Source organism: Penicillium antarcticum (assembly GCF_028974205.1).
Source record: "Penicillium antarcticum strain IBT 31339 chromosome Unknown utg000005l_segment0_segment0, whole genome shotgun sequence".
Lineage (NCBI taxonomy): Eukaryota > Fungi > Ascomycota > Eurotiomycetes > Eurotiales > Aspergillaceae > Penicillium > Penicillium antarcticum.
In genome coordinates this window covers 520,545-547,314 of record NW_026695303.1, presented here as the reverse complement: position 1 = coordinate 547,314, position 26,770 = coordinate 520,545, and the positions used below count along the sequence as shown (strand labels likewise).

The 26,770-nt window shown below is 49.1% G+C and overlaps 14 protein-coding genes across 14 annotated transcripts; 7 read left to right on the top strand and 7 right to left on the bottom strand.

Annotated features, from left to right (window-relative positions):
* Positions 1–373: 373 nt before the first annotated feature.
* On the top strand, positions 374–586 carry N7508_004860 (uncharacterized protein; the record flags this gene model as incomplete). Its single annotated transcript, XM_058462926.1, has 1 exon — positions 374–586. One exon carries the CDS (start codon positions 374–376, stop codon positions 584–586), a length of 213 nt encoding a protein of 70 aa, XP_058319404.1.
* Positions 587–2,199: 1,613 nt separating this feature from the next.
* Positions 2,200–4,288, top strand: N7508_004859 (flavin-containing monooxygenase; the record flags this gene model as incomplete). Its single annotated transcript, XM_058462925.1, has 7 exons — positions 2,200–2,488; positions 2,559–2,752; positions 2,803–2,967; positions 3,015–3,180; positions 3,229–3,297; positions 3,354–4,046; positions 4,095–4,288. The coding sequence occupies 7 exons, from the start codon at positions 2,200–2,202 to the stop codon at positions 4,286–4,288; spliced, it is 1,770 nt and encodes a 589-aa protein (XP_058319403.1).
* A 341-nt stretch (positions 4,289–4,629) lies between these two features.
* N7508_004858 (uncharacterized protein) lies at positions 4,630–6,298 on the top strand (the record flags this gene model as incomplete). The annotated part of the gene is made up of 4 exons (XM_058462924.1): positions 4,630–4,717; positions 4,769–4,823; positions 4,878–4,977; positions 5,036–6,298. The coding sequence occupies 4 exons, from the start codon at positions 4,630–4,632 to the stop codon at positions 6,296–6,298; spliced, it is 1,506 nt and encodes a 501-aa protein (XP_058319402.1).
* A 310-nt stretch (positions 6,299–6,608) lies between these two features.
* Positions 6,609–7,061, top strand: N7508_004857 (uncharacterized protein; the record flags this gene model as incomplete). The annotated part of the gene is made up of 2 exons (XM_058462923.1): positions 6,609–6,627; positions 6,685–7,061. 2 exons carry the CDS (start codon positions 6,609–6,611, stop codon positions 7,059–7,061), a joined length of 396 nt encoding a protein of 131 aa, XP_058319401.1.
* Positions 7,062–7,344: 283 nt separating this feature from the next.
* N7508_004856 (putative short chain dehydrogenase/reductase) lies at positions 7,345–8,356 on the bottom strand (the record flags this gene model as incomplete). The annotated part of the gene is made up of 4 exons (XM_058462922.1): positions 7,345–7,565; positions 7,626–7,847; positions 7,904–8,260; positions 8,326–8,356. 4 exons carry the CDS (start codon positions 8,354–8,356, stop codon positions 7,345–7,347), a joined length of 831 nt encoding a protein of 276 aa, XP_058319400.1.
* A 916-nt stretch (positions 8,357–9,272) lies between these two features.
* On the top strand, positions 9,273–11,102 carry N7508_004855 (uncharacterized protein; the record flags this gene model as incomplete). Its single annotated transcript, XM_058462921.1, has 6 exons — positions 9,273–9,516; positions 9,583–9,895; positions 9,947–10,026; positions 10,076–10,227; positions 10,278–10,689; positions 10,744–11,102. The coding sequence occupies 6 exons, from the start codon at positions 9,273–9,275 to the stop codon at positions 11,100–11,102; spliced, it is 1,560 nt and encodes a 519-aa protein (XP_058319399.1).
* A 325-nt stretch (positions 11,103–11,427) lies between these two features.
* N7508_004854 (putative extracellular exo-polygalacturonase) lies at positions 11,428–13,144 on the bottom strand (the record flags this gene model as incomplete). The annotated part of the gene is made up of 8 exons (XM_058462920.1): positions 11,428–11,472; positions 11,538–11,612; positions 11,664–11,765; positions 11,838–12,026; positions 12,080–12,240; positions 12,295–12,353; positions 12,408–12,774; positions 12,829–13,144. 8 exons carry the CDS (start codon positions 13,142–13,144, stop codon positions 11,428–11,430), a joined length of 1,314 nt encoding a protein of 437 aa, XP_058319398.1.
* Positions 13,145–13,918: 774 nt separating this feature from the next.
* Positions 13,919–14,742, bottom strand: N7508_004853 (mitochondrial pyruvate carrier family protein; the record flags this gene model as incomplete). Its single annotated transcript, XM_058462919.1, has 4 exons — positions 13,919–14,123; positions 14,179–14,315; positions 14,463–14,478; positions 14,552–14,742. 4 exons carry the CDS (start codon positions 14,740–14,742, stop codon positions 13,919–13,921), a joined length of 549 nt encoding a protein of 182 aa, XP_058319397.1.
* A 375-nt stretch (positions 14,743–15,117) lies between these two features.
* Positions 15,118–15,623, top strand: N7508_004852 (L51/S25/CI-B8 domain-containing protein; the record flags this gene model as incomplete). Its single annotated transcript, XM_058462918.1, has 4 exons — positions 15,118–15,203; positions 15,264–15,370; positions 15,449–15,481; positions 15,565–15,623. 4 exons carry the CDS (start codon positions 15,118–15,120, stop codon positions 15,621–15,623), a joined length of 285 nt encoding a protein of 94 aa, XP_058319396.1.
* A 185-nt stretch (positions 15,624–15,808) lies between these two features.
* N7508_004851 (DODA-type extradiol aromatic ring-opening family dioxygenase) lies at positions 15,809–17,148 on the bottom strand (the record flags this gene model as incomplete). The annotated part of the gene is made up of 4 exons (XM_058462917.1): positions 15,809–16,269; positions 16,355–16,515; positions 16,611–16,783; positions 16,837–17,148. The coding sequence occupies 4 exons, from the start codon at positions 17,146–17,148 to the stop codon at positions 15,809–15,811; spliced, it is 1,107 nt and encodes a 368-aa protein (XP_058319395.1).
* A 593-nt stretch (positions 17,149–17,741) lies between these two features.
* On the bottom strand, positions 17,742–20,566 carry N7508_004850 (uncharacterized protein; the record flags this gene model as incomplete). The annotated part of the gene is made up of 3 exons (XM_058462916.1): positions 17,742–17,869; positions 17,932–20,145; positions 20,197–20,566. The coding sequence occupies 3 exons, from the start codon at positions 20,564–20,566 to the stop codon at positions 17,742–17,744; spliced, it is 2,712 nt and encodes a 903-aa protein (XP_058319394.1).
* A 1,073-nt stretch (positions 20,567–21,639) lies between these two features.
* N7508_004849 (uncharacterized protein) lies at positions 21,640–22,114 on the top strand (the record flags this gene model as incomplete). Its single annotated transcript, XM_058462915.1, has 3 exons — positions 21,640–21,677; positions 21,740–21,924; positions 21,987–22,114. 3 exons carry the CDS (start codon positions 21,640–21,642, stop codon positions 22,112–22,114), a joined length of 351 nt encoding a protein of 116 aa, XP_058319393.1.
* Positions 22,115–22,514: 400 nt separating this feature from the next.
* On the bottom strand, positions 22,515–23,297 carry N7508_004848 (alpha/beta hydrolase; the record flags this gene model as incomplete). The annotated part of the gene is made up of 1 exon (XM_058462914.1): positions 22,515–23,297. One exon carries the CDS (start codon positions 23,295–23,297, stop codon positions 22,515–22,517), a length of 783 nt encoding a protein of 260 aa, XP_058319392.1.
* Positions 23,298–24,911: 1,614 nt separating this feature from the next.
* Positions 24,912–26,366, bottom strand: N7508_004847 (glycoside hydrolase family 76 protein; the record flags this gene model as incomplete). Its single annotated transcript, XM_058462913.1, has 3 exons — positions 24,912–25,493; positions 25,553–26,256; positions 26,327–26,366. 3 exons carry the CDS (start codon positions 26,364–26,366, stop codon positions 24,912–24,914), a joined length of 1,326 nt encoding a protein of 441 aa, XP_058319391.1.
* Positions 26,367–26,770: the final 404 nt, after the last annotated feature.

Sequence of the window (26,770 nt, the reverse complement as noted above, 5' to 3'; positions counted from 1 at the left end):
CCAATGTGGAACAATTCGAGGCCAATAAGAGGAATTCCAACAGCTTGAAACCATGCAACCCTTGTGCTTGGTTGCAAACTGCTCAAAACCAAGTCAAAAAAGACCAAACCCGGAGCGTTCAATGCTGATCAGGCGTTCCGCTGCCACTACATGCTAGTTGCCTACATGATGACTGCGCCAACATTTACACATGAGGTCTGGTAGTACAACATTGGGGCCAACAAAGACGCCGTGTGATAGATCGTCTTCATTGAGAATTGTCAGTAGGAGGGAAAGGTATAAATAGGACATATTCTCCAGCTGCAAGAATATATCTCTCATCTCAACACATCAATCAAATCTATATTCTCATCTCGAAAGCTCCCGCGCAATCATGAAGTTCATCTCCGTCTCTGTCGCCATTGTCCTCTCCCTCGTCTCTTTTGCAGCAGCATCTCCTGCTCCTGCTCCCGCTCCCGCCGAGATTGTCAAGAGATGTTCGGTTTTCCATTGCCGCGATGCCAACCCGTCTACTTGCTGTTCCGATAAGTACGGATACTGCAACAAAGATACTGGCGAATGCCACTGTGGAAAGGATTGCTTCTAGAAGGTGAAGGTAAGCTGGTGGTAAATTTACAGATAAGAAATCCAGGATTGACCAAGCATTTTCTAGCACTACGATTGTTCAACCTGCGACGAATGGATCAGCTTGATACAAATGCCAGCAGGCACATCTTTGAGATTGAATGACTTGCCCTGGTTCGAGGACATGCTTGGCTTTGTGAAAGATTGGAAATAGCCGTATCCAATAGCAAACAAACATGTTACTGTTGGCCTGTGTACTCACCACTTGACAAGATATCAGTATGGACTGTCTCTTATTAAATGTCTAGTACGTAGAGGATGGAACTGCAAGACTAGTCTTCCAAATTTCTGAGATGTTTAGTGATGGTTATAAAGCATTTTGGTATATGAAACGACCCAAGAAGCTTGCCCATAGTTAGACAGTAATATGATTCACTGATAAGATAGACTTAACAGATTCTTTTTGTAAATGCCATTGAGTGACCAGGCCTTGTTGTAGATCATGTTCATTGGCTGCTCAAATGCCCGTAGCAGGACAGACCATAAATCGAATGACGTCTCCTACTCAATTATTTCATGAAACGCACATAACGTCCGGCAAATATAAATCAGTTCTTACAGACAGTTGCAAATGATGAGAACAGTGTCAGTCATAATTAGACAGTACCATTTCTGCTTCCTAATGATCGTCAGCTCATAGCGGACAGTCCCCGATGTATATCAAGCATCTAGGGATATATACATATGGTGATCGATGGATCAAGCTACAGTATTTCTGAATCTAGAATCTCTACCTATTTACTCAACTGATTTTCCGTTTCGCCGAGTGGTGCTAAAAGACATGACTTAGTACCTCAGCACATCGGCGATATGGCTCGGGAGATCCGTCGGTTGCAATTCAGGCCTCCAATTTCCCTCGGCTCAATAATAAGCGGCGTAATTCCGCGTTGAAGATTGAAAGTTTATAATGAGACACTCTTAAAGATAACCTCATCTCTCATAGGATAGGTCAAGACTGTGCCACAAGCTTTCCCCCTCTCCCGTATCTCCGAATATCCGGGGAAAACCCCATTGAACTCGAAGACCGAACCAGTCATCTGCTCAATACGAGGCGATCAGACTACTCAACTGCATGGTTAAACCCGCAGTCTCAGCCAAAGTATGGAACCGCGGAGACCCCACCGCCACTATCCCGTTCTAGGTATTGACTTTGGGGGATTTCCGGCCCATTGACATCAACTTACTTCCACCGCGCCTCCACTTATTCGATATGACCGAATGAGCTTGCATCACACGCATCAGACTTATATCCGACACTACTGTACAAGTACGTGTAGTGGGGTTTGAGTGCCAATTCAGGCAAGGTGGTCTAGTCCGGGAGAGCAGTATCCACTACATGGGCCTGTTTCAACGACATTGGTGCTCAGAGTCCGCTGGTTGATTGAAGAGAGGAATAGCGGCGGGGCTTCAAAGAGATACCATAAGTACGAAGAATCCCCTTAGCAGTAGCTGTTATCAGAGAGAAAAAAACAGAGAAACAGCCCACACGTTAGATTCAATATCCGCGTCAAGCTTCCGGTTGTTGCCTTCTCCGTTACTACTTTTTCCCTTTATACTTGCATTCGGTTTCAGATCATGTTCAGGCGGCTTTCAAATGTCTTTGGTGCAGACGCCAAGCCCATCCCTCAATCACCGAAGGAAACACAACAGTCTGCTGGTCAAGTCCCGCAATGGATTGTGCCAGATCGGTCTATCGATGAAGCTCGCCCGCTGAGGGTAGTCGTCGTTGGCGCTGGAATCTCTGGGATCCTTGCGTGTATTCGGTTCACACAGAGGATTCCGAACCTTGAGCTTTGCATATATGAGAAGAACGCAGATATTGGAGGCACATGGTTTGAGAATCGATATCCGGGGTGTGCCTGTGGTGAGTGCCGTGGAAACGAAGCCCCGCGCAGACAGTTTCGTGGGTGAATTTGCTGACAAAATCCGTATAGATATCCCCGCCCATACCTACCAAGCCACTTTTGAACCAAATAAGGAATGGTCCACCTTTTATGCTAGAGCTCCTGAAATTCACCAGTACTGGAAACGTGTTGCTGAGAAGTATGGATGCACGAAATATATCAAGCTAAAGCAGCAAATCTCCGAGGCTGAATGGGACGAGGAGCATTCGAAATGGAATTTGCAGGTAATTGAATCGGCTCTTGATGGGGGATTAGATGTTGACTTGATCTTTAGATCCAAGATGTGGATAGCTCAGCCACATATACAGATCGGTGCGATATTTTGATCCAGGCAACGGGTGCATTAAATGCCTGGAAATGGCCTAGTATTCCTGGCCTTCATGACTTCAAGGGCAAGTTAATGCACAGTGCCACTTGGGATGAGAGCTACGACTACAAGGTTTGTGACACGTCCTATGGCATGTTATTTCGCTCACCACTTTCCAGGGTAAACGTGTGGCGGTCGTCGGCAATGGATCCAGTGGTATCCAGATTGTTCCTGCGCTGCTGCCCGATGTGCCTCACATTGACCATTATGTGCGGAGTCGCACGTGGCTCGCACCAACATTTGCCCGAGAAGAAATTGATAAGAGAGGAGAGGGCCTGGAAAACTGTAAGTTCGACCGAGTGGCCATCTTATGTTGCTTCTAATAAGAAACAGTTTCCTTCACCCCCGAAGAGATTGCGACGTTTAAGAAGGATCATCAGGCGTATCAAAAATTCCGCAAAAGTATGCATGGCTTCTGAAAACACGGAATAGGAAAGAATGGCTAACCTTTGGAACAGCTGTCGAACTAGAGCTGCAGTCTATTCATGGAGCCACACTTACCGGTAATCCAATGCAAGTCGGCGCGCACGAGAAGTTCGTGCAAAATATGAAGCGACGCCTGGCCAATAAGCCTGAGCTAGCTGACGACCTCATCCCCGCTTTCCCGCCGGCGTGTCGGCGTCTTACTCCGGGGCCAGGGTATTTAGAAGCTTTGACAGATGACAAGGTTGACATTGTCACATCAGATATCATCAAGGTAGACGAGACTGGGATAATTACTGCGGATGGACAGCATCGACCAATTGATATGCTCGTCTGTGCGACAGGATTTGACACCTCCTGCACTCCCCGATTCACAATCAAAGGCCGCGGAGGTATTACTCTCTCGGAACGATGGAAGAATACACCCGAGAACTACCTGTCGGTTGCAACCGATGGATTCCCGAATTATTTCATCTCTCTTGGCCCCAATGCGGGCTTGGGCGAGGGAAATCTTCTGGTTCTAATCGAGAAGGCACTGGACTATTTCACCAAATGCGCGCTCAAGATGCAAAGGGACAATATTCGAGCCATGAGTGTCCGCCGAGAAGCAGTTCAGCGTTTCACCAAGTACTGCGATCAGTATTTTTCTGGCACAGTATTCAGCAGCAAGTGTCGCAGCTGGTATAAGGGTGGCACAGAAGATGGTCGGATCACTGCTCTATGGCCAGGTACGTGCTCTTCAGCCACCTTGACTGTGTGGGGCTAACTCATTACAGGTTCATCACTGCATTCGATCAAGGCGTTTGCCAACCCTCGATGGGAAGACTTTGATTATGAGTATGTTGATAACAACGCTTCCGGTTGGCTTGGAGATGGCTGGACCGAGAACGAGAAAAACGACGTGATAAATGTAGATTACCTGGACGATGAGCAGATTGACTTTCCCCTTCCAATGGGGGTCCACTCATAGTTTGGGGGCGATAAAGTCAGGATACCGTGTGGGAGCAACTGTTTCTTGGAACAAATTGAGACTTGAAATTACATTGAATAGAATCATTCATGAAAAACTCATATGTGAAGGCAGAAAGAAGAAGTGGAAGTAGATTGGGATAAGTTGAAGTTGAAGTGGAGTTGATATCACGGGAGTGACCGTACCATACCAGATTCGTAATATTACAAGGTACCCTTTAGCCGCAAGCGCTGGCAAAGTGGTACTTTTACCTCAGCTCTGTGACGATACCCATACTCAACATCTCACCTCACCCCAGACTCCAACCTCCTGCTTCCCCGGACTTTGCCCGATGGCCCATCATGAAGCCGACAGACAAGCACTTTCGCTGCAATATCTGTCAGCGAGGCTTTACCAGGATTGATCACCTCAAGCGGCATCATCTGCGCCGTATGTGCCCCGCACTGCAGCTCAGCCTAATGTACTGACGACCCTCAACAGATTCCGGACAGAAGCCATACTCTTGTGTCTTCTGCAATGACTCATTCGCACGATGGTAAGTCAAATCGCTCAAACATGGACAGCAATTTCACTAACCGCTGCACTCTAGTGACAATCTTCGCGACCATTACACGGATTGCGCCAGACGCGGCAACCGACAGATCCCCGAGACGGGCCAGAGGGGTAGACGACGGCATGCATGCCAATCGGTGGGTTTGCAATCCCATCGCGTCTAGCTCTGTCAACTGACTGACTTGCTTGAACCAGTGCACCTCGATGAAATTGCGATGCGACGGACAAAGCCCCTGCGGATCTTGCCAAAAGCGAAACCTCACTTGCAACAATGAACGAAATGCTGGACCGAGTATTCCTGAGATCGAGGAAGATACGAGTGTGGGACCAATGGGGCTACAACAGACAGCATTTCCAATCCACGCAGGGCCACCAGTGAAACCCCAGAGTCATGAACAACCATCATCAGACCGCGGATCGATCAAGTTCCTACTCAATGGTGGCACGGACAGCTTCACGGAGAACTTTCGACTTCCGCCGCGCAGCGATCGGGCGCGCAGCCTCCATTATCATCATCGCATCAATATGGAAGAAGCGCAAAGGAGTGGGTTCCCATACATCGACAGTGAGCAACCGCAGTACGCTTCTGGGTTCGTCAATGCCGACCCTGCCATACCGCTCTCCTTCCCAGATACCATTCTGGATTTCTTGAACGTGCCCTTCACGGATGAGGCGAGGCCAGCACATGATTCATATAACGCTGATGGAATGAATTATGAAGGCGTCATCCATCCACAGCCAAGTTCTGGTCTCGCACTACATCACGACCCGGCGCTTTTTGAACCAGAACGACCGTTTGCGATGGCATTGAAACAAGCTATATTGGCACGAGCATGGCAGGTTCCACTCGATGCTAAGGCCCAAGCAGAAGTCACCGCGGATTTCAACTTTCTCTTGACGACGGCACGCATTCGCAAATGCATATTCCTCTATTTCAAATACTGGCAGCCCAGCTGTGCATACGTTCATTCTTCTTTCGATCCGGAGACCGCCCCTCTGTCCTTATTGGCCGCAGTAATATTTATGGGTGCTATGTACAACAATGATGAGAGGGAATCCTACGTTGCTAAAAGGATCCTCGACTTCGTGGAGCTCTTCATATTCTCATGTGATGTCTTTTCGCCAGATAGTGAAGTGGGCATGATTTTCTCGGGCAAACGGTGCCACGATGGGGAATCAAACGACTGGACCAAATTCCAAAATTTTCAAGCTGGGTTCATCATTCTCACCGTCCAGTATTGGTCTGGAAATCGAGTGTCACGATATCGCGCTTTGGAAACCCGATTCACCGAAATAGTCAAGGTTGCGCGTCGAATGGAGTTGACAAAGATCCGACATGATCCGGCCGGTCAAGTCACAGAATATGAATGGATTCAGAAAGAGTGTCGAATCCGGTTCGTGTCCATGCCTCCTAGGTCTACGAAGACTATACGTTTTTCTTTACTGATAAACCCCTAGGACAATCTGCATCATCGCCCTTCTAGATTCTGCCTTTTTCTTTTACCAGAACTATCCTTGTCGTATTACACACACCGAGATGGAATGTGACTTACCATGTGAAGAACCTTTCTTCCGCTCTGAGCATCCATTTACGGAGCCAGGGTTTTGTTTTTCTCGCCAAGGTTCCGTCCTGGGTGCTTTTCAAAGCTTGTTCCAAGGAACAACTTACGGTACATCTCATCAGAGCATGTCATCTCGAGAGACATCACAAGATCAATCTCAATCTCAATTACAGCAGTCGAACCCCCTCGATCTCACGGTCTTCGACATGTTCTTATTAATACACAGTGAGTCATTGTACCCATTGATCCTGTGTGATGACACAGCCGCTGACACCTTTTTAGTACTTTTCTCATTCATCAACACCCATATGACACTTCTAGGACCATTCATAAGAATGGGTCATCTCAAAAAGCCCACTCAGGATTCCAATTTCAGCTCTCGTGACAGCAGTCCCATTCCAGAGGACTCGATTCTAACAGCTATACGAGCTGCTTTAAGCCGGTGGCACGAACACTGGGTTTTACTTACGAACCGGGTCTCGTCCGAGGAGTGGGCTTCAATGGGCTTCTACAAAAACGGATACAACTTTTGGCTGGTATCACAAATGCTGATCACTAAAAAGGATGCCGTGGACGTTGTTATGCGAATGGAAGTCAACTGTGAGGATAAGCTAGAGAAGCTGAAGGTCTTGCTGCGCGATGATCAAGACGAAGCATAGTTGGTGGTTGCATTCAGAGAAACATATAGATGATACATGTGGCTACACGTGTTGGAGGCGTTCTTTTGTTGTATTTATGATAATGGCTCATGGGGACTGGGTGGTGTGGACACGGCGTTGGTATATCCTGGGGGTGTTTGTTTCCGGATTATATTTCTTTTTTTTTTTTTTTTCTGACCGACTGTTCTCCCGAACACAATACGACATAAAGCTGTGACTCCAAGCCCTTGGGCTCCGGTGAAGCAGATAATGTTGAATTTTCTTCGCACCCTTATACCTTTTCTCATGCGTACCCTAAGCTTGAAAACATCGCAATGTTCTTCCCAGTATCCTCATCCACATACGCCGGCGGCTCTGCAAACGTAACACGTTCTCCATGCAACTCAGCCACCCGACCAGTGAGCGACGGATCAGCCACGAATTGAGCAACGGCATTAGTGGCCGTCGACATTGGTGTCAGGATCATGGACTTGAACAAGGCACTACTTGGCGCGATGTTTGTCTCTGCTGAACTGTCAGTCCCCATCGCCATGATCGTATCATACTTTCAGGGTTCCAACCTACCAATAACAGCTGGTGCAAGCGCATTGATCTGGATTTTCTCCGATTCTAGAGGTTCTGCGAGCGACCTGACTAGTCCGATGACACCTGACTTCGTTGCTGCGTACATCGGTGCCATTGCAAATGGGTATAAACCGGCATTGGAGGCAGTGCAGACAATCAATCCCTTGGACCGAGTTGTGGGGTCCCGGTTGAAGGACATATAATGTGTGGCGAGCTTGACAGCTGATTTTGTTTGTTAGCATTGGCATTGTAACCCGCGATACCGACAAATCTCCTACAGTACAGAACCCCAATCAGATTCACATTCAATGTGGATAGGTCCGGTTTAACAGGCCCCTTAGTTTCATCACCGTCCCTCTCGGGTAGCAATGTTCCCTTTTCTGTTATACCGGCATTGGCGAATACAATATCTATCCGGCCTTGCTGATCGAAGACTTTCATGAAAACCTCGACTTGACTTTCCCAGGAGGAAACATCACACTGCTCGAATGAGACATTTGCAGAAGGAAATTCTTTGCGAAGGGTCTCGAGCGTTTGCGCGCCGGTGGTGGAGTTTATATCGACAAGCGTAATGTGCGTATTTGGCTCTGTGATGAAATGCTTGGTTATACCGAGTCCAATCCCTGAGGCACCGCCTGATTACTACATCAGTCGAGGCTCCACTGTTGGATGACTTTCGCATGGCTATTATACTACTCACCGGTCACAATAATACTTCGGGTTGCTGCCATATTGTATTCAATGAACAATTGAACTCGAGTTGCCAAGTTCTACTTCATACTTGAAGCATATATCCAATAATTTACCCGGAATCCCCGCAGTTTACATAGCCACCTCTCGCATCCCCCACCCAAGTGGGGAGCTGGGGGGATTTCCGGGCAGAAACTACGCGTTTAGCAGTGTGCATGAAGTCCTCGTATCGAGAGGCTGATCGCTTTCGTAAGGATTACCAATGGCCCTTGGCTGTTTTCTTGCTTTCGTGCTGCATCAACCCCGCATGTGTGCCAAGATCGCGGAATTAGATACCCTGCAGATTCAACGTGCGGAATAGGACCGAGGATTCTTTGTATGTGGTAATGTTTTTCGCCCAAGCAGTATATCGCGCCAAAAGCCTAGTTCTCGGTTCATTGCAACTGCCGTCTAGGCCCCCCTCTGTTACATTCGCACGTCTGTTACAATTCGCTGGCTATAGAGTGGTAGTATTCGCCATTGAGTAGCCGGAGGATGTTCATTCACGCTAAGCCTGCAATATAACAGCACAGTGCATTCACCATGTCACTCCATATGGCTGTGTTGCCCAAGGTGGAATCTGATAGCGTTGTGAGCACAAAACAGCCCAACCTCCTTGGGACGTGAGGATATGCCACGCGCCTTTCGAGGCAGTCCAACTATCGTCCAGGGTTAATCGGGGACGCCCCGTGGGGAACCCCGGATTTCGAGCGGAGTGTCTCCATGATGGGGCCTGCCCCGTCTTGGAGCTCACTCATGCCGTGTCTGCACGTTCTGATAGGGTATAACAACCGTTGATCGTCCACTACTGATCATCTTTTGCCTGCACTTAGGAAACATGATTCAGTGCTGAACTCATACGCATCTTGCTTCTTCCTGCATACCTCAAGCGTACATAGCTGGAATTCAATCATCGAAATGCCCCTCGGCATTCTAAACGACGACAAACTGGAGCATATCCCTGGAACAGCTCCATTGAACGATCTCCAGGGCACCGCAACTTACCCGGGAATCGACCCCAGTCTCCTCAAACATGACCAAACCGGCCACATAGTTCTTGTGCCTCAACCTTCCGACTCACCAAATGATCCATACAACTGGCCACGAAAGAAGAAAGAGCTGTTCACAATTACCTATGGCTGGGGCTGTGGGTGTGTTGGAGGTAGGTACCACCCCGCCATTCATTTTTATTTTGGCTATCGATCCCGAACTGACAGTCAATATGTAGCCGTCGGTCCTCTTCTTGGAGCCGCATTTGTTCCCCTCGCGAGAGAATTCAATGTCCCATTGACAACATTCGTATCTGGCGTCCAAGGAGGAACAATCGCAGCCGTCGCGATCGGCAGTCTCCTATTTAATTCTCTCGCCGTCAAATTTGGCAAGCGACCAGTCTACCTTGGGACCACAGTCGGCCTCATGGTTTCGTGTTTCTGGGCTGCCGAGGCTACGAGCTTTACGTCTCTTGTGGCCGCCAGGGTTGTTTGTGGTCTGTGTATGGCACCAATGGAGGCATTAATTCCGGCTTCAATTGCAGACATCTGGTATAGGGGGACCCTGTCTGGTACTATGTCACGTCTCTAATGACTTGATAGGTTTGTGCATGAGCGCGGCTTTCGAACGGCCATTTTCAATCTTGGTGTTTTGGGTGGAATCAATCTTGCTGTCCCGATCGGTGAGGAACTAGAAACTGCAGCATCTTTCGATTGACTGACACCACGAAGCTGGAGGTGTTATTGAGTACGGCTCATATCGCATTGCTTTACATGCGATGGGAGGTGCGTTCGGGCTAGCATTGATCATGATCTTTTTCTGGATGCCAGAGTCGGCATATGCATGCAGACATGCTTTGAATATTGATACTGGTAATGAGGCTGTAGGTTTCCAGTCTCTCACGTATCGCATATTATTTATTGATGATCCCAGGTCACACTTGAGGGTAAAAAGAACATTGAACAACTTGAACACGCATCCGGGCCTGAATTCACCATACAAGAATCCGAAGCAACCACCCCCTGGTCCAAACAGCTTCTTCCCTATAGCGGCTACGTGAACTCGGTCTCGTTTTGGAATACCCTTATTAGGCCATTCTATCTGCTGGCTTCCCCTGCCGTCCTCTGGGGAACGCTTCTATTCACGATTTGTATCTCGTGGCTCGTTGCCATTTCCCTGACTCTATCACAGATATTTTCCGCGCCTCCGTATAACTTTTCTGTTGGGGCAGTGGGAGCTACAAACATGGCTTCTTTCGTTGCTTCTGTTCTGGGGACGCTCGTGGCAGGTCCCCTTATTGACGGTGTGGTTACCAGGATGTCGAAGATGAATGGTGGTATATTTGGTACGTATTTCGCTTGAAATCCTGCCCTACATTGACCAACAATTACCCGAATAGAACCTGAGTTCCGTCTCCCTATAATGGTGACATATCTCCTATTTACAACTACTGGCTTCTTTGCATGGGGTCAATCCGCACACGCTCAAGATCCATGGGCAGTACCAGTAATTGTATGCCTCGGACTGATCAACTTCGGCGTGCAGCTTGGTACTACGGGCGTGGTTACATATATAGTGGACTGTCATCGAGAAAAGGCTGGAGAAGCATTTGCTGTGATGAACTTCGTCAAGAATCTGTTCGCATTTGGGTTGTCTTTCTATATTAACGGATGGCTTGACCACCAAGGTATAAGGAATTGCTTCTTTACAATTGGTGGAATTACAATGGGTGTTACGCTCTTTACCATTCCTATGTAAGTTTGACTTTTTTTTTGCTTTTTTTCTTCTCTTGTCAATGGTGTCTCTACTGTGTGCTGTCGGTGCTCATGATTCGAACGCAGGTATATCTACGGGAAGCGAGCTCGAAGCTGGGTCCACCGACATGGGATTGCAGATAGGTTGTGAAAGAGACATTGGTTTTGCATTATTCTGCATGCTGATTTCTTATATGGGTTTCACACAGTTAAATGTTTTCGGCAGAGGTCCAGAGATATGTCTCGACGGTGTCCAGCTGGCCGTCCTCTTGGCAATTTCATCGAACAAAGCTCAACCATCAAATTTTAGATTATACATATCTAAACATCTAAGAGGACGCAACACAGTTGAAATTAAGCAAGCTATTATCAACCTTGAGTTAAAAAAAAAGTGTCAGTAAGGTCTTTCTGCGAGTAGTCAATTGATAGAAAAACGTACATTCGTGCAGGTAAATTGATCGTCTCCATCAGGACTAGTCACGTCGATATTTGTAGCCTTGATATCCGAGCAAACCTGTAAAAAGTCAGATACTGAACCGTATACTTTGGAATGGGAGATACTTACATCCGGACTCGAGCAGACAATCGTTCCTACGTTAGGGTCATATTTACCCGAGGTCACGCCATTGAAGTTGGTAAAGAGGATATCCTCGATAACGAGGCTGCTCTGTTTGGGGAAATAAATTGTTAGTTAACGCATCACACCGGGCAGTATAAGGATGAGGTGGGAAATACGCACGGGGAACTCATTGCAAAGAGTAAGGTTCTTCTGTCCATAGCATTGAGTCACTTCAATCGCATAGTCGACGTTGTCAATGGTCATTCCGTCGTAGGTGATATTCTTCACGATGCCTGATCCACCGCCGCCTTGGAGATCGGTTGAGAGTGCAGAAGCAGTTCCGGGCCAGACTTTGATGCGAGCACCATCCTACACAATGGGATTAGATATGTGCGTTCCTTTCTGCTAGGGACTGGACTTACTGATGCGTTGAACATGGAGACGTTATACACGAGCACATTCTGCACAATATCAACCTCACCTTCGTACTGACCCAGAGACCCGACGGAAATGCCGTGAGAACCGTTGCAGTGGAGGTTCTGAACTAGGATCTCGGTACTGTTGGGCTTGAAAGAGACGCAATCTTCAAAAGAGTTAGTCCAATATGGTCATCAGCAAAGAGGAAGGATCAGGCTACCATCTCCATTGTTGATAACAGAGTTTTGAATAACAATGTTGGAGGAACGATAAAGATCCCTATTGACAGCCATTAGTAAAGACCCAAGGATCAAAGGTTCAAACTCAACATACCATCCATCAGTATTCTTAGCAACATTCTTACTGCTACTGTAACCGGTAATGTCAATCCCCTCAAACAGCACATCAGTTGAATTGGCAACGAAGTGGTACCACTGAGGCGAATAGCGAAGCTTGAGAGGGCCAATGGTACCGCCCTTCAATCCGATGATGCCCATCAGAATAGGACGCAAGATAAGAGCATCTTCTGCATACAGATCATACCAGACCTGGCCATTTCCATCGAGAATACCATCACCGTACATGTTGACATCCTCGCCGCCTAGTTGGAAGAATGTCGTGGCGTTCTGGTAGATTTGCTTGAACGCGTTTGCTTGCCAGTAATCTGTGTCATTGGTGAATTGGATATGGCCCTGGATTTCTATATATTTTTCTGTTAGTCGGGGCTCAGTCGATATGGTCCATGTGTACATACCCAAATCAACATGCTTGAGGAAAGTCATGTCAAGCGCTTTGCCAATAGTATAAGTCTTGCCAACATCGAAGATGACCTTTCCACCATTGTTGCACTTCTTCAATGCAGAAAGAACATTCGCTGAATCGTCCTTGCCATGTCCACGGTTGTCTACATGACATGTCTTTGTTCTGGCATTGGTGATAGGGAGAGGCTTAAATGGGTGATTTGGATGGCATGAATCAGTGCGAGAGTGACCGGGGCTTCTTGCATCGACTACAGCACCCAGAGAGCTGAGTACGCCAATGGCCTGCACCAAGACTTTTGTAACCTTCATGGTGATGAAATGAAAGTCGGGTATAGTGTGGATAAGCGTATCAATTGCGGATCAGGAGCTATCAGGGGCTGCTGGGGAATATTAATACTGCCTCAAATGACAAGATATTTCCTGAAATCCTCTGCCCTAGCACAACGGGGTCAACACTAAACACCGCCGCAAGGGGTGTTGCGGTGGGGTAACTTCATATCGGATGCTTTAGCCCGGGGAAACAAGCCAGCGAGTTGATTGTATGTGGGGAATACGGAGCTTGGAAGCCGGCATGTGCCGGTCACTTGGCGTCTCGTTGATGGAGTAGTTGGTATTTTGTGACTGTGCATTGCGTGGATGCAGTGACTATGTCGATCTGATAGGAGGAACATCTGGCGCCATTTCCCCGATTGGGAGGAAAATCCCGGGCAAATTCTGGGGACCCCAGGTCCGAGGTGGATTCTATAGGTTTAGCTTGATGCTGTTCATCTTGCAGACTAGATCATAGTGTTCCATGTTGACAGGGCAAGTGACTACCTGGAAGTACGCTTCTCTCAAATTCCCGCCGTTCGGGGACGATTAAGAACCAATCACCTTTAAATGCTTTATATGTACAATTGGCACAAGAGAGTACTCAGGTGTCAGTCGAGAGGAGGACAAATGGTCATCCTAAGCGAGCTAGCTCGATCATAAGATGCACCCAAAGCTTCCTTCGGCAAGCCAAGAATCTCTATAGATACCGATCTAAGTGCAATCAGGCGCACCTCTTCAGACTCTCACCGCAACACAAACTTCATTTCATATTTAGGTGGACTTCTCAACCTTGTCGGCAACCTTCTGAACGGCACTCTCAGCCTGATCAGCAACAGCCTTGACGGAGCCAACAGCCTCCTGCTCGAGCTCCTTGGCGGCAGCAGCGGAAGAGCCGTCTTGGCTGCGCTGCCACATGAAGATCCGGGTAACCTGGACGGCACCAACGCATCCGAGGAAGAAGTTGACGGCGGCAAGCCTGTGAGTTATGTTAGGATTTGTACCGGGTAAAGTGGTAGGCGGAGTACACGTACAGAACATTTCGGGGCTTGATGATCATGCACCAACGAGTCCAGATGGCACCGGTACCCATGAGGGCGGCATTCTGGGTGAGGGAGAGCTTCTCAGCGGGACGGGCGAAGTCGGAGATACCGGCGATGACGAGGCACCACTATTCGAGATGTCAGTGACGGTGGTCGATAGAAGATTGAACAGCTCGAGGATAGCAGGTATTGCGCGGGGAAATAGCATTCGTGGGAGATATTAAGACGTATGGGAGGAAAGGCGGCGTATCAGATAGCAAAGCAAGTCGTCGTACCTTCATAACGGGAGCCCTGCGATAACATCATTAGCACCTGTTCATAGTCCAAAACATGGACCAAAGCTCCACTGGTGCTTGCTACTTACCAGAAGTGGACAGTCTTCACACCGACAGGGCTGTTCCACATGCGCTGGAAGGTGCTCTGCTGCTCTGCGGCACCGGCTTCGGAGCTCGAGAAGCGGAAACCCTGGGCACCCGGCCGGCGGAATGGCCCGGAGGCATTGCGAAAAGCAAAGCGAGTGTTGTTGAGGAAGCGGAGGCCCACGCGAGAAGACATGGTGATATATGTGATGTGACGGGTTGTGAGAGGAAGAAGGATGGTTGTCCGTGATCGGTGGAAGGGGGAGTTTTCCGTCGGAGATCGCAGATGAGCAAGTTACCACCACAACAGCAGGTGCATAGACAGCTAAGTAGAGGGAATATATTAAGCTATTCCCAAGCAACTGACCGAGCGCAATTAATTATCTCTTCTTTACTGCTGCGATGACGCCGAGACAGGTACTGCTTATGTAACCATATACTACTAACCCAATACAGACTAGCGGAAGATGTCTCTGTGCAGCGAATCACCGCCGTCGTGAATAATGCACCGCATCAGTTCCTCCCTCACCTCTTTGTACCATTGACCTCCACATCTGCTTGACTACCCACCATGTCTGGCAAGTACGTCTTCACTCAGGGCCTGAAGGAACTCCGCTTCCTCTTCTGCCAGACCTCCGAGGCTAGCGCAGCCACAAGGTGCGTACCACCCGACCGAAGCGAATGTCTGGAGTCCATGATTGACCCCAATGCCAACAGATCCTTCCTGAACCGCGCCTACCCGACCATGAAGAAGCACAACCCTAACACTCCCATTATGATGCGCGAAGCCGCCGGCACCCAGCCTCGTGTCTTTGCCCGTTACGGTATGTCTAAGCAACGCTCGCGATGTAGGCATTGGAAAACAGACGAATCGAGCTAATTGGATTATGTGTTTGACACAGCCCTCGGAAAGGAGAAGCAAGAAGCCTTGTCCGGTACGTACCGAACCCCGCCAAGCACAAGATCAGAATCCGACTCGGAACCATAGCCAGAACCAATACTGACAAGTGTCCCACAGGCCTCTCAGACGCGCAGATCGAAGATCGCATCACGCAATTGGTGAAGCAGTCGTCATAACTTCCTTAAATACCGATTTATCTTATGCCCCTACCGCGTTCCTACCGTTTTTACACCCATCTTCTGTACCTATAGATGAAATCGAACAATGCCATATTCAAAACAAAGCCAATTCCTTCAACCGGAGGCTCTCTAACATTCCACTGCATTCAATTTCTCAAACTATTGAGCATGATCAATCTCTACTATAACGAACTAGCATTCTCACCCGTCCCAAACCGATACTGCGCCCAACTCATACTGCCCTCAGGATAAGTCCACAGCCTCTTTCCCAAGTCCTCACCAGCAGCACCTGCCCCAATATGGATTGGAAGCAAATGCTCGAAAGAGGGATGAGCCTGGCGCGCATCAGGACGCTTCAACAATTCAGCCATAGCCTTCTGTCGCTCAGCAGGCGCGGTAGTAACAGCATCTTTAAGCGCCTCGTCAAAGCTGACAGAATACGGCATTGGTTTCGGGTTTCCGAATGTATACCGCAGATCGCGCAGATTGTGCACTGCCATTCCTGAGACGATTATCAGGATGTTTTCTTCGCGGAGGCGCGATACGGCTTGGCCGAGGCGGTAATGCTGGTCTGGGTCTTCGCTTGCGAAGAGAGACACTTGCACGATGGGGACGTTTAAAGGGTTTGATTCTGGTTCGAAGGCTGTGAATTGCTCATGTTAGTCATTTTACAATTCCGATGTGTATTTTTATATGCACACTGGTTGGGGAAGGGAGGGAATACATACCACACTTGAAACTAGCCCAAACACCATGGTCAAGGCCGCGCTTCACACCCTCCGCGTTGATACCGGCGTCCCTGAGCAAATTGAGGACTTTATTCGCGACCTCTTTGCTGCCGACGTTCGGGTATTTTTCCTTATAGTAGTGGCTCGGGAATCCGTAGAAACTAAACAGCAATCAGGTCAGCAAATGATCCCAATCCCAATCCCCAATCCAATCACACAATGTAAACATCTTGTCGGGAAAACGACATATACGTACTCATAAATCAAATCCGTAATCTCAGCCGTATTAACCTGGATAGTATCCCGGGCAGCCTGCCAATGCGCAGAGAAAACAACCACAGCACGGGGCTTAACCTTAGTCGTGATTTCGCGGCCAATCTGGGCTAATTTGTGATAGGCTGGATGTTCGACTTCGTACATTACATTTGGCTATGTTTCATGTCAATTTATCTTTTTAAGGCTAAAAGGGACAATGTACTCACCCCGCCATGGCTAAGGAAATAGATCGGAGTCTTGGATGTTGATGCCATCGTATCAGATGAGGATGTCGTCTCCTTCGCAATTGCTGCAGTCGCTACAGATGCCGATGCTGATGCGGTACGAGCTGAAGAAGAGAAAAATCGTCGTATGCCGAACACGTTGGCGGTATCACCCCAGAATAGGGAGATGAGTATGGCAAGAAAGATAGTTAACAGGGAAAGAAGGGCGAATTTGCGTTCGTGAATTGGGGATAATGTATCTTGATTGCCAGGCACTGGAGTAGTTCGGTGTTGTTGGTTTGCTTCGGAAGACATATACGTCAAGCTGGTCGCAAGTATATGCACCTTGGAGTGTCAAGGAAGTAATTATGAATGAATGCAGAAATAAATCGAATGGCGCGATTGGAAAATACTGGAAATATTGCTTAGATATGTCGGAACTGCATAGAGCCGATGGCATAAGCCGATCCGATTTCAGTGTGTCAGCGCGGAACCTAACCGCTTCGGATGTATACGGAATTACGGATGTGGCACGGAATATGGAGTTTGTTTTGGTCAGTTGGTCAACAATCTATTAATTTATGCAGATGCCGTCTTTTTAGCGGGAGATTGAGTCCTTCGTATCCATTTCTGTCATGCACGTCCAATTCATAAACCAAGATGTAGAAGGGAGAAAAAGAAGAAGAGTAAAGGGAATAAGGGCAAAAAAAAGGGAGCAAAAAGGAGACAAGAGCTACTCGTGACAAGAGTGCTTATTGCCAGGAAGTGGAGAAGAGAAGAGAAACCAAATTCTTGGAGGGGATAATGCATCAAGCGCCAGTGATCATGAGGAACATACATGCATGCAAGCCATGTGAGAGTATAGTAAGGGAATGAAACAAAAAGAAGAGAGGAACAACGATATCGTATTACATCAGGATGCAATCACCGTCACTCTGCTTGTTAACAGCCGAGCGAGAGAGACGGGTCTTTTGCATCCTGCTTCCACCCTTCTTGAGATCCTCAAGACGTTCACGGGCCTTGGGGAACCCTTGGGCTAGAGAGAGACAAAAAAGTCAGTGAGATTCAACACATAAAAGGCGAATAACATAAACTTACCAGCTGCACGCCAGTACCACCGCTTTGCATCGTCTAGGTTGGCTGCAGAGCCGATTCCAACCTCGGTGAAGTATCCCATGGCATACTCCGCCTTGGCAAGACCGGCAGTGGCGGCTTTCCGGGCCCATAGATAGGCTTCTGTGTCGTTTTGTGATAGAATGCCTTCCGACCCGGTAAGGTACCAACCACTAAGGGCGAGCTCACTCTGGTGTTCCCCTTGGGCGGCGGCACGTGTGTACCAGATAATACTTGTACGGTTGTCAACGGGGCATCCCATCAGTCCATACTCGTATGCATTTCCGAGGCGGAACTGGGAGAACTTGTATCCCAACTCAGCAGCTTGGTGGAAGAGCTGGCTGGCGTATTGCTCGTCACGAACGATGATGTCGTTTCCGCCGGCGTTCTGGTACATGAGAGCGAGCTCGTGAAGGGCGTGGGGGTTTTCCTCGTCTGCGCGGTCTGCTGCTCGCTTCAGCCAGGAGACACCCTCCCGGGGGTTGCGAGCTTGACCGAGCAGCCCCTTGAGGTTGATCATGCCCATTTTGTACATGGCAGGAGTGTCGCCTAGAGAAGCGGCGCGCTTGTACCATTGGACGGCCTTGAACGGATCGCGCTTGGTACCACCGCCTTCTTCCTGTCCAATTTCGCAGCATACTGCCACACGATATGCAGATTGGGCGTGACCTTGCTTTGCGGCAGAGTGGTAGAGAGAAAACGCTTCCTTAGGATCGACTTCCAGGCCAAGTAGACCCTCACCGTAGCAATCCGCCAAGAAGAACTGTGCTTCGGAGTATCCAGCTGTGACAAGCTTCTTCACGATCTTGTGGGCATCAAGAACATACTTCTCCTTGGCCTTGGCTTTGGTCTTGGGATCGAGACGGCTGTTATTCTCAACAAGAACCGTGGCTGCCTCGGCCAACTTCTTGGCAAGGAGAAGCTGCGTCTTCTGGTCCGAAGGATTGCCACGCACCTGTTGTTGCAGCCGTTGCAATTCTTCCGGTGTGACTGGTGTCGGGACAATTGCAGTTGACACAATTGGCTGTGGCATAGCCTGGGGAGGGGCAGCTTCAGGGGTGTTGTATTGGCGAAGCGGTGCAGGTTTTGAGGCCGCATCATGGCCAGGACGGAATGGTGCTGGGTGATGAGGAAGAGCATCCGGACTTTGCTGGGGGTCTACCATATCAGGCTCTGGAGGATAGGCTGGTTGATTCATTCGGACTGGCGCAGGACCGTGGGAGTAGGCGCCGTAATCCCCGTAGCCATTGGGTCCATATCCAGGGTCTTGGTGGTCCATGGGAGCAGGATCTTCTCCCGGAATATCGAACTGGAATCCCGCATTGTCGAACTGGTTCACTCCAGCCTGTCGCAAATTTGGGTGAGACTGAGAACGCTGGGCTTCTGCGGATGGCGAGTACGGAGAGTAGTCACCGCCGGGAGAAGAATTTGGACCAGGGCCGGGTCTCCGAGTGGGGGTTGGCGTGTCCAATCCCATCTCATCAATCGGTCCAATCTGCTTGGCGTCTGGCATAGCATCAAAGTTGGGCATATCAGGCTCGTCACCACCGCCACCAGACTCATAGTAACTATCCAGGAACTCCTTGGGCGCGTATGAAACGCGATTGGCGGGTTCCGGGGGAATCATCAATCCAGGGTCTATATCGTTGGGAGCACGAGATCGTGAAGGTCGCATACTTCCAGCAGTATTGGGGCGCATGGGAGGTTCGACAATGGGACTTGCTGGGTAATCGGATTCTTGATAGGTCGATTGGCCTGGATACATTGGAGCACTTGGAGGGCCCATTGGAGACATTGGGGCAATCGGCATGGTTGCGCTTCGGCCCGGTGGGGGCATCGGCGCGCCCATGGGATCGATATAAGGGCGGTCTGGTCTGCCAGAGCTGGCCGCTCGCACTGGGCCCATGGGGTATCCGCCTCGGCCTCTGACAGGCGGAGGTCCACGCGGAGGTGGTCCTCTCATATCCGGACGCCTTCCATTTGAATTTGAAGTGTGTGGACGGGGAGGAGGGCCTCTGCCGTTAATGTCCATCGCAGCCATGCCATTCTCAATGCCTCCAGGCGGGCCGCGGCGGTCTCTAGGGTCTCTGGGGGGTCTTCGGTCTCGCGGGTCTCGCCTGGGATCTCCTCTTGGGTCACCTGGGGGGAATGAAGGGAATGGATTGTCAAAGGTTGCGCCTGGGGGTGGGCGTCCGCCAGCTGAAAGATTGTTAGTCGCGATTTGAGGGACCTTGTGTCTGGTTCACGTACGTGTTCTTGATCGGTTTTGCGGTGGTGGCCTCCCTCCAGGGCCAGGGGGATAGCCTCGCCGGTCATCGGGACCGGGTGGTCGGCCGTATCCAGCGCCTGGAGGGCCCGGGGGGCGCATCGAGCGTGGCTGCGATTGCGGGGGTGCATATGGTCCGGAGCCCGCAGAGTTAGACCGGTAACTATACGCGGCATCATCGTAGCCTGGGTCTACGGGTTGGTAGTCCGAGCTGCTCATGCCGGCATCGCTATAGCTTGCATAGGATCCATCGTGCGAGTATCCCCCCGGCGATGCCACCGAGGGCGCAGGAGCGTTGTTATACTGTCGCAGAGGTGGTGGCCTCTGCGCGGGAGGTTGCTGAGGGTAGGACATAGCGCCGACGGAGCGTTAAGCGTACTATACAAAGTGTCAAGGTTCAAGTGGTCGCCGAGGGTCGTAATGAGGTCTTACTAGGCGATCGCATGCAAGGAGGGGTGTCCTGCGACATCCGGTTAGCCTGTCCATTCCATGACACTCAAAGCCAGCGCCGACATAACGGCGCATTGTTCATACCTAGACCGCAATGTCACTCGACACGAGCGCTCTCAATTTGAGCACCTGAGAGAATCAGGAGCCAGGAGCCAGGAGCTAGGACTATCAAGGTCCAATACGAATACGTTTGGGCAGAATGGTTTAGGGGCGGTGGCAGGTGACTTTAAATCAAAAAACAACTGACCCACTTCCGGTATTCAATCTCTTCAGCCGTTATAACTTAATCCTTGGCTATTCTATTCTGGCTCTTTGGTTTCCTGGTTCACTCCAGGTTCACCCCATTAATAGCCAATACAACATCACAATATATATCAACGCTCTACATAAGATATGATTTGATCTAGATATTAGGTACCCGCCAGGGCCTGACGATCGGAGGACCTGCAGACCCTGTCACGTTCCTGTATTTCACACTTTATAGTGCAGGGACTATTGGTCTCGGACATTTGACTGGGTACGGGGCTCTTGAAAAGCAAACCCACTTGCAGGGGACTGTGACAACATCTGGTCCACTGTTCCCTAGGGCAAATGGGGCATATGAAACGAAATTACCATGCTGATCCAACCAATCTGAGATCCACCAGGGCAAGACAGTCGGATAATCGGATGGTTCAAAGCGTACACAGGGTTCAGAGGTTCAACTGTAGTTGAATAGGATAAGAATAGAGAGCTCCACGTTGTCTCGGACAATTAAACCAAGTGAACATTCCCAACGTCACTTGAATGTGGGGAGAAAGTGTGACCTGCTGAAAAGGGACTAGCGTGGAATATACGCCACACTGCATTTCACTAGCCTCAGCTGCGCCACGCTCGGGAACAAATGAGATCCGCGATGATGTTGATGATCTCGGCATCTCACAACGTCCCTCCGAATTCCGATAGGCAACCAGTATTTGCCCTTTCAATTACCCACAATGTCTCGCGCTGTTTTATGGACCAAGGTTGTCGCCGGGTAAGTGATGCCCTACATCGTCGCAGAACCTTGCGACTGGCGCTAACATCGTCTCAATGCAGTGGCCTGCTCATGGTTGTCGGAGGCCCCGCTTTCGTTGAATGGATTCGACCCTCCGATGAAGAACTCAGGAAGCGATACAATCCGGATCTGCAGAAGCGCAGTGCCGAGCAGGGAGAGCGCCGCGCCCAGGAATTCGACGACTACGTGAACAAGCTGAAGCACTGGTCCAAGTCTGATAAGTCCAGTATGTGACCTCGCCTCGGTGAGCCATAAGAATACCCTGGCTAATGCATATCTCAATTTTAGTCTGGTACGCCGCACAGGAAGAACTAGACAATAAGCGGGCAGCGATCGAGGCCCAACGCGCACAGGCAAAGGAGGAAACGAGGACACAACGGGAGGAAATGCGCAAGGAAATGCTGGGTGAAAAATGATTGCGAGTCCATCGTGACGCTGCCTTTTCTGTCTCAGTTTTGTTGAAATCTTGATATTTCTCTGATACCAACACTCCGCCACTCCTGCCGTGATCCTAATGCCGATTGCTCCGCTGTCTTGCCTTGTTTGGGCCGATGGTTCAAACTTCCCGCGCTATACGGTACACAGCGACACAGCCCTGGATAGGTTTGCTGTATGTCATGATCTATTATTGGGTGTACGATACGTTTTTGGCCTCTTCTCTTATCTTTGCATTACCTCGAAAACGGGGCCATATCTGTACAACTACGTCTGAGCTGTCTCACTATCATAATCCAAAAGCGAATCTGGCTCTCTCTATTCATATTCATGTACTCTGGAATCCATCCCCAAGATACGGTTCCTTATGGCACAGAAACCCTACTTGGGATTCCTCTCATCCCCAGCAGCCTCAACAGCAACCCTAACAACATCCCCAGCCATCGAAACCCAAGGACTATGATGCGTATCAAACTCCACAACCTTCACAAAAATGCCTTCCCCGCGAACTCTCTCAAGCATGATATCCTGCGCAGCACCCTGAAGCGCAAAATCCCTCAAAGTCTTGACAAAGGTAACAGGAACCCTCCTCCACCCATCACCAGTGTTCATCTCCTTCAAAGTCTTGATGGGGAATCGAACCAACGTCTCAATCACCCCCTCCACAAACTCACTATCCTCAAGTCCACTGAAGAACAAAATCCCGGGGTCGAGAGGGAAAAAAGTCCCGTCGTCATGTTCATCAACGAGGTCAGGCCATAGTTTGTCGGCGCCTGTTTGTTCTACTATACTCCACATTGTCTCGCCGGGTGATAGCATGTAGGCGCATAGATATAGCAGATGGATTACGCCGCCTGGTTGGTTGTTGGCTTGTCGGGTTGAGAGATCCAGGTCTTGGATTGCTGATGTGCCGACTAGACCGCCGTAGGAGTGCATTACCATTAGGATGCGCGTTCCCGTGTTGACTAGGTCTTGAACGAGGTTGCGGACGAGGGATATGTCTTCTGGGAGGGATGCTGTTGGTGGTCTGATGCCATTGTTGCTTGGGAGGTGGGGGGCGTGCACTGTGAAGCCTGCTTTTTGGAGGTCTGTCATATAGCTTGTGTAGTTCTTTGGTGTGTGCCAGGCGCCGTGGATGAGGACGATTTCTGGGAGAGGAGCCATTGCGTATGTGTATGTGGAAGTAGTTTGATGGGTGGTTGAGGCTGGGATTGACTTGGTTTATATACTTTACAATGGGTCAATTCGGGTTTGTACAGCCTTGTCTAGCGAGATCACGTCAGACGCTATAGGGTGCCAAGGCGCTATATCTACTGATGAGGCTGTGAGAGTTGCAGGTGCGGAAACCCCGCTTCCTAGGTCAAAGTATGGCAACAATACAAAAATGGGACGCTCGCTTCGAGGGTCTCGCCTATAGGATATTCGGCACTTTTTCAATGGCACTTCGCATCTAGACAAGTTGAGAACTCCTATTTCAGTAGATTCCGCCGTATTTTGGCCAAGACTACGTCCAGTTGTCTCAAAACTGTGAGACTAGGAAGATCATGCCAACAGAATGGGTTTAGCTGATGGCATTAAAGGATTGACGTAGATTTTTGTAAGTAAGACTATTGTTCAAACATATTCATGAATAGAAGCAACTGGATCAAATATCGAAATCTCATTGAATGACCACTTCAAAAACACCAGCAAGGCTCCCCTACCTCTGGTGTCCATATCTAGCACAAAAATTTCATCAGCGCCTTCATAAGGTCATCTGCAAGCCAGAATCGCTCCGTTTCACCATCTGTGTGAGCAAATTCCTTCATTTCTCTGAGCAAATTTGGGTCCAGTCTGGCCCTGCATCCATTCCGAAACATCAATGCTTTCTTTGTGCCAACAATCTCCTTTTGAATGGTTCAACGGAGAGCGAGGTAAGGTCCAGTTGGCCAAGCCGCTCAGGTTACTGGCATATAGTGCATAATGTACCACGGTGAGCCATGTATCTAAGTCTTTTGCGTTGCACAAGGGTCGAATCCCGATTTGGCTATATGAGCCTAGCTCGGGCAGTAGTTCGGCCTGGGATCAGGACATCCAGTCGTACGCCACGGTCAGGTTGGGAAATTCAGGATGCGCTGAATAACTGAACCCAACCATATTGACTGATTGGTCTTGGTCTTGCGGGAGGAAGGGAGGCAAAGCTGGGATCGGCGGAAACGGATGGCCAGTCGTTTGATCAGGTCAATTGAGAGATGTTCAACCTCGGTAAGGTGACTATCTCAGGCATATTAGTTTCCCTTCACAAGCAGTGACGTGAGTTGGAAAGTCGTCTTCAAATTTGCCATTACGGTGACTTCAACAGACTTGGTGTCTAGTGATGATAATCCCAAGTGCATAGATTAATAGATGCTTTCAGCATATCGCTGATGCTGGAAAGAAGATAGAAGCCTGAGTCTTGTGTCGAGACTTAGGGATGACTTGCCTTCTTAAAAGAAACCCTCTCGGTTTAAACCATCTCTTGAGCTGCATGACTGAGTCCAGTCCGGCTCGTGGTCTCTGATTCTCATCCGTCACCCGTGATATATAACGACATATATCATACTAAAGCTGATGCTATATAATATATAAAACTTATTCAAGACTTTTGAGGAGAACTTGATCGAGTAAGGGTAACGTTGACAACAAGAGTCCCACCATCACAATGTATATTTCTCAGAAGACCAGCACGCCTGACGCCAACTATGCACAAACGGGACGCTCCACCCACAAACTAATCATCAGACAAAATTTTCACCAGTCTTATGAAAATATAACAATGAAAACAGCACCACCAAGAGGCAGCAAAACAGCCAACGCAGCAACAACGCCAGCACCAGCTTTATCACTAGTGGTAATCTCCCTCGTCCGAATATCCTCCTCTCTAGACCCAGACCCAGATCCAGATCCAGAGCCCCTTTCACCAGCTACATTGCCCTTACTAGTTCCACCAGTCCTCCCCGTGACAGGCGCTTCGACTGTGTGCACCAAATTTGCCTTGAAGATCTCCAACGCAGCCATTTGCTCGCCGATGCCAGTAGAACCATCATACTTCGTACCTTCAGTCCACCTCAACCCGCAAGCATTATCAGGTCCATTGCATTGCTTCGCGGCAGCTTTGGCGGATCCCCGGATCTTAAACTTTAGTAATCCATCCGTGAATGGGGCCAGGGGGATAGTCGCAGCCATGAACCGTGCCAGATAGGACTTGAATGATCTCGAGTTTAGATCGCATTTGCCTCTTTCGCATGGTTCAACCATTATGTCTTCGCCATTTGGGAAGAATGTTCTCAATCCGCGGATGATACCTTCAATGCGAGTTTTCCAAATTTCCGAGCCGTTGGTCTGATGTATTCATTAGCAGGTAATTCTTCATCGAGCGGTATGGGAAATTGATCACTCACGATATTATACATATTCGCAGCTCCATGCAAATAAACAGCAGGCAGATATGCATGTTGCAGAAGATTAATCTCCGAACAATTCCCATCACTATCCGCCCCGTCATGAATAAGATAATCCTCACTTATCAAACCCAAAGCCTCAGTCCAATCCCAGACTTTATCTGCCCACTCGACGAACGTCTGATTCCCTGTATACCGCGCCAAACGCGTAGCAACATTAAAGAAACCCCCATTTGAAATGGTATTCTTATATGAATACCCACCATTATACTCAAAAATCTGCCAATGCAGCCCACCCCCACAAGTAGCCATATCCCAGCGCGTCGCCTGCGAATTGAAGGTATTCTCCGCGAGTTCCAGCCACTGCGGTTGATCAGCCGGTGGATCGGGGTACTTTAGTTCGGCGGCGGACATAGCAGCAAAGCCCCAGAATATTTGATCGTCATTACCGAGCGAGAGGGTTTGATTTTGCGGCATGAAGTTGTTTTCGTCGCCTACTTGCCAGAGCAAGGCTTGGGTTGTTATTTCGTTCCATGTTGTGTCTCCGGTGTAGTACCAATATTCTACCATTGCGCCAAACATTGCGCCGGCTTCCCACCAGTAATATGGATCTGGGATGTTGCCGGGTACATCGCCCGGTTGGTTGCCAGTGTAGTATTTTAGCATCCCGGTTGCGGCGGTTTTGGCAGCGGCTTTTATGGAGGCTGTTTGGTGGAGTTAGTGGCTGGATATAGTCTAGGTTTGATTTGGTTCGATTGCTGTTGCTTGGTATACCTTCATCGTTTATGTCGAGGTCGATTGACGCCTGCGTCATCTGTGGGCCCAGAGTGGAAAGAAGGAAGAATAAAGAGCCACATGATGGATATTTCATGGCGATTGCCAAGATCGATGTGTAAAAACTTTGAGCTCATAAATAACCGAGTTGGTTTGAACTGATTTAAGTGCAGGCAAGATAAAATGATTTCATTCTGAAAGCTGGGCTGTAAAATGCTGAGAGCCAAGGATGAATGGGGCCAAACGGGGCTGCTGGGAGCTGGGCAGTGGGAAAATGTAATAAAAGAACAGGGTTCTCCCAACTGGGCAAAATATGGGGTAAGTGTGGACTAATACGAGATTCGTGTATCCTATTTGGGGCCAAATACCGGGGCCATCTTCGCTGTCAGATGGGTTAGTGCTCGTGTTGGGCATATTGAGCCATAGAGATCAACATAAAGATGA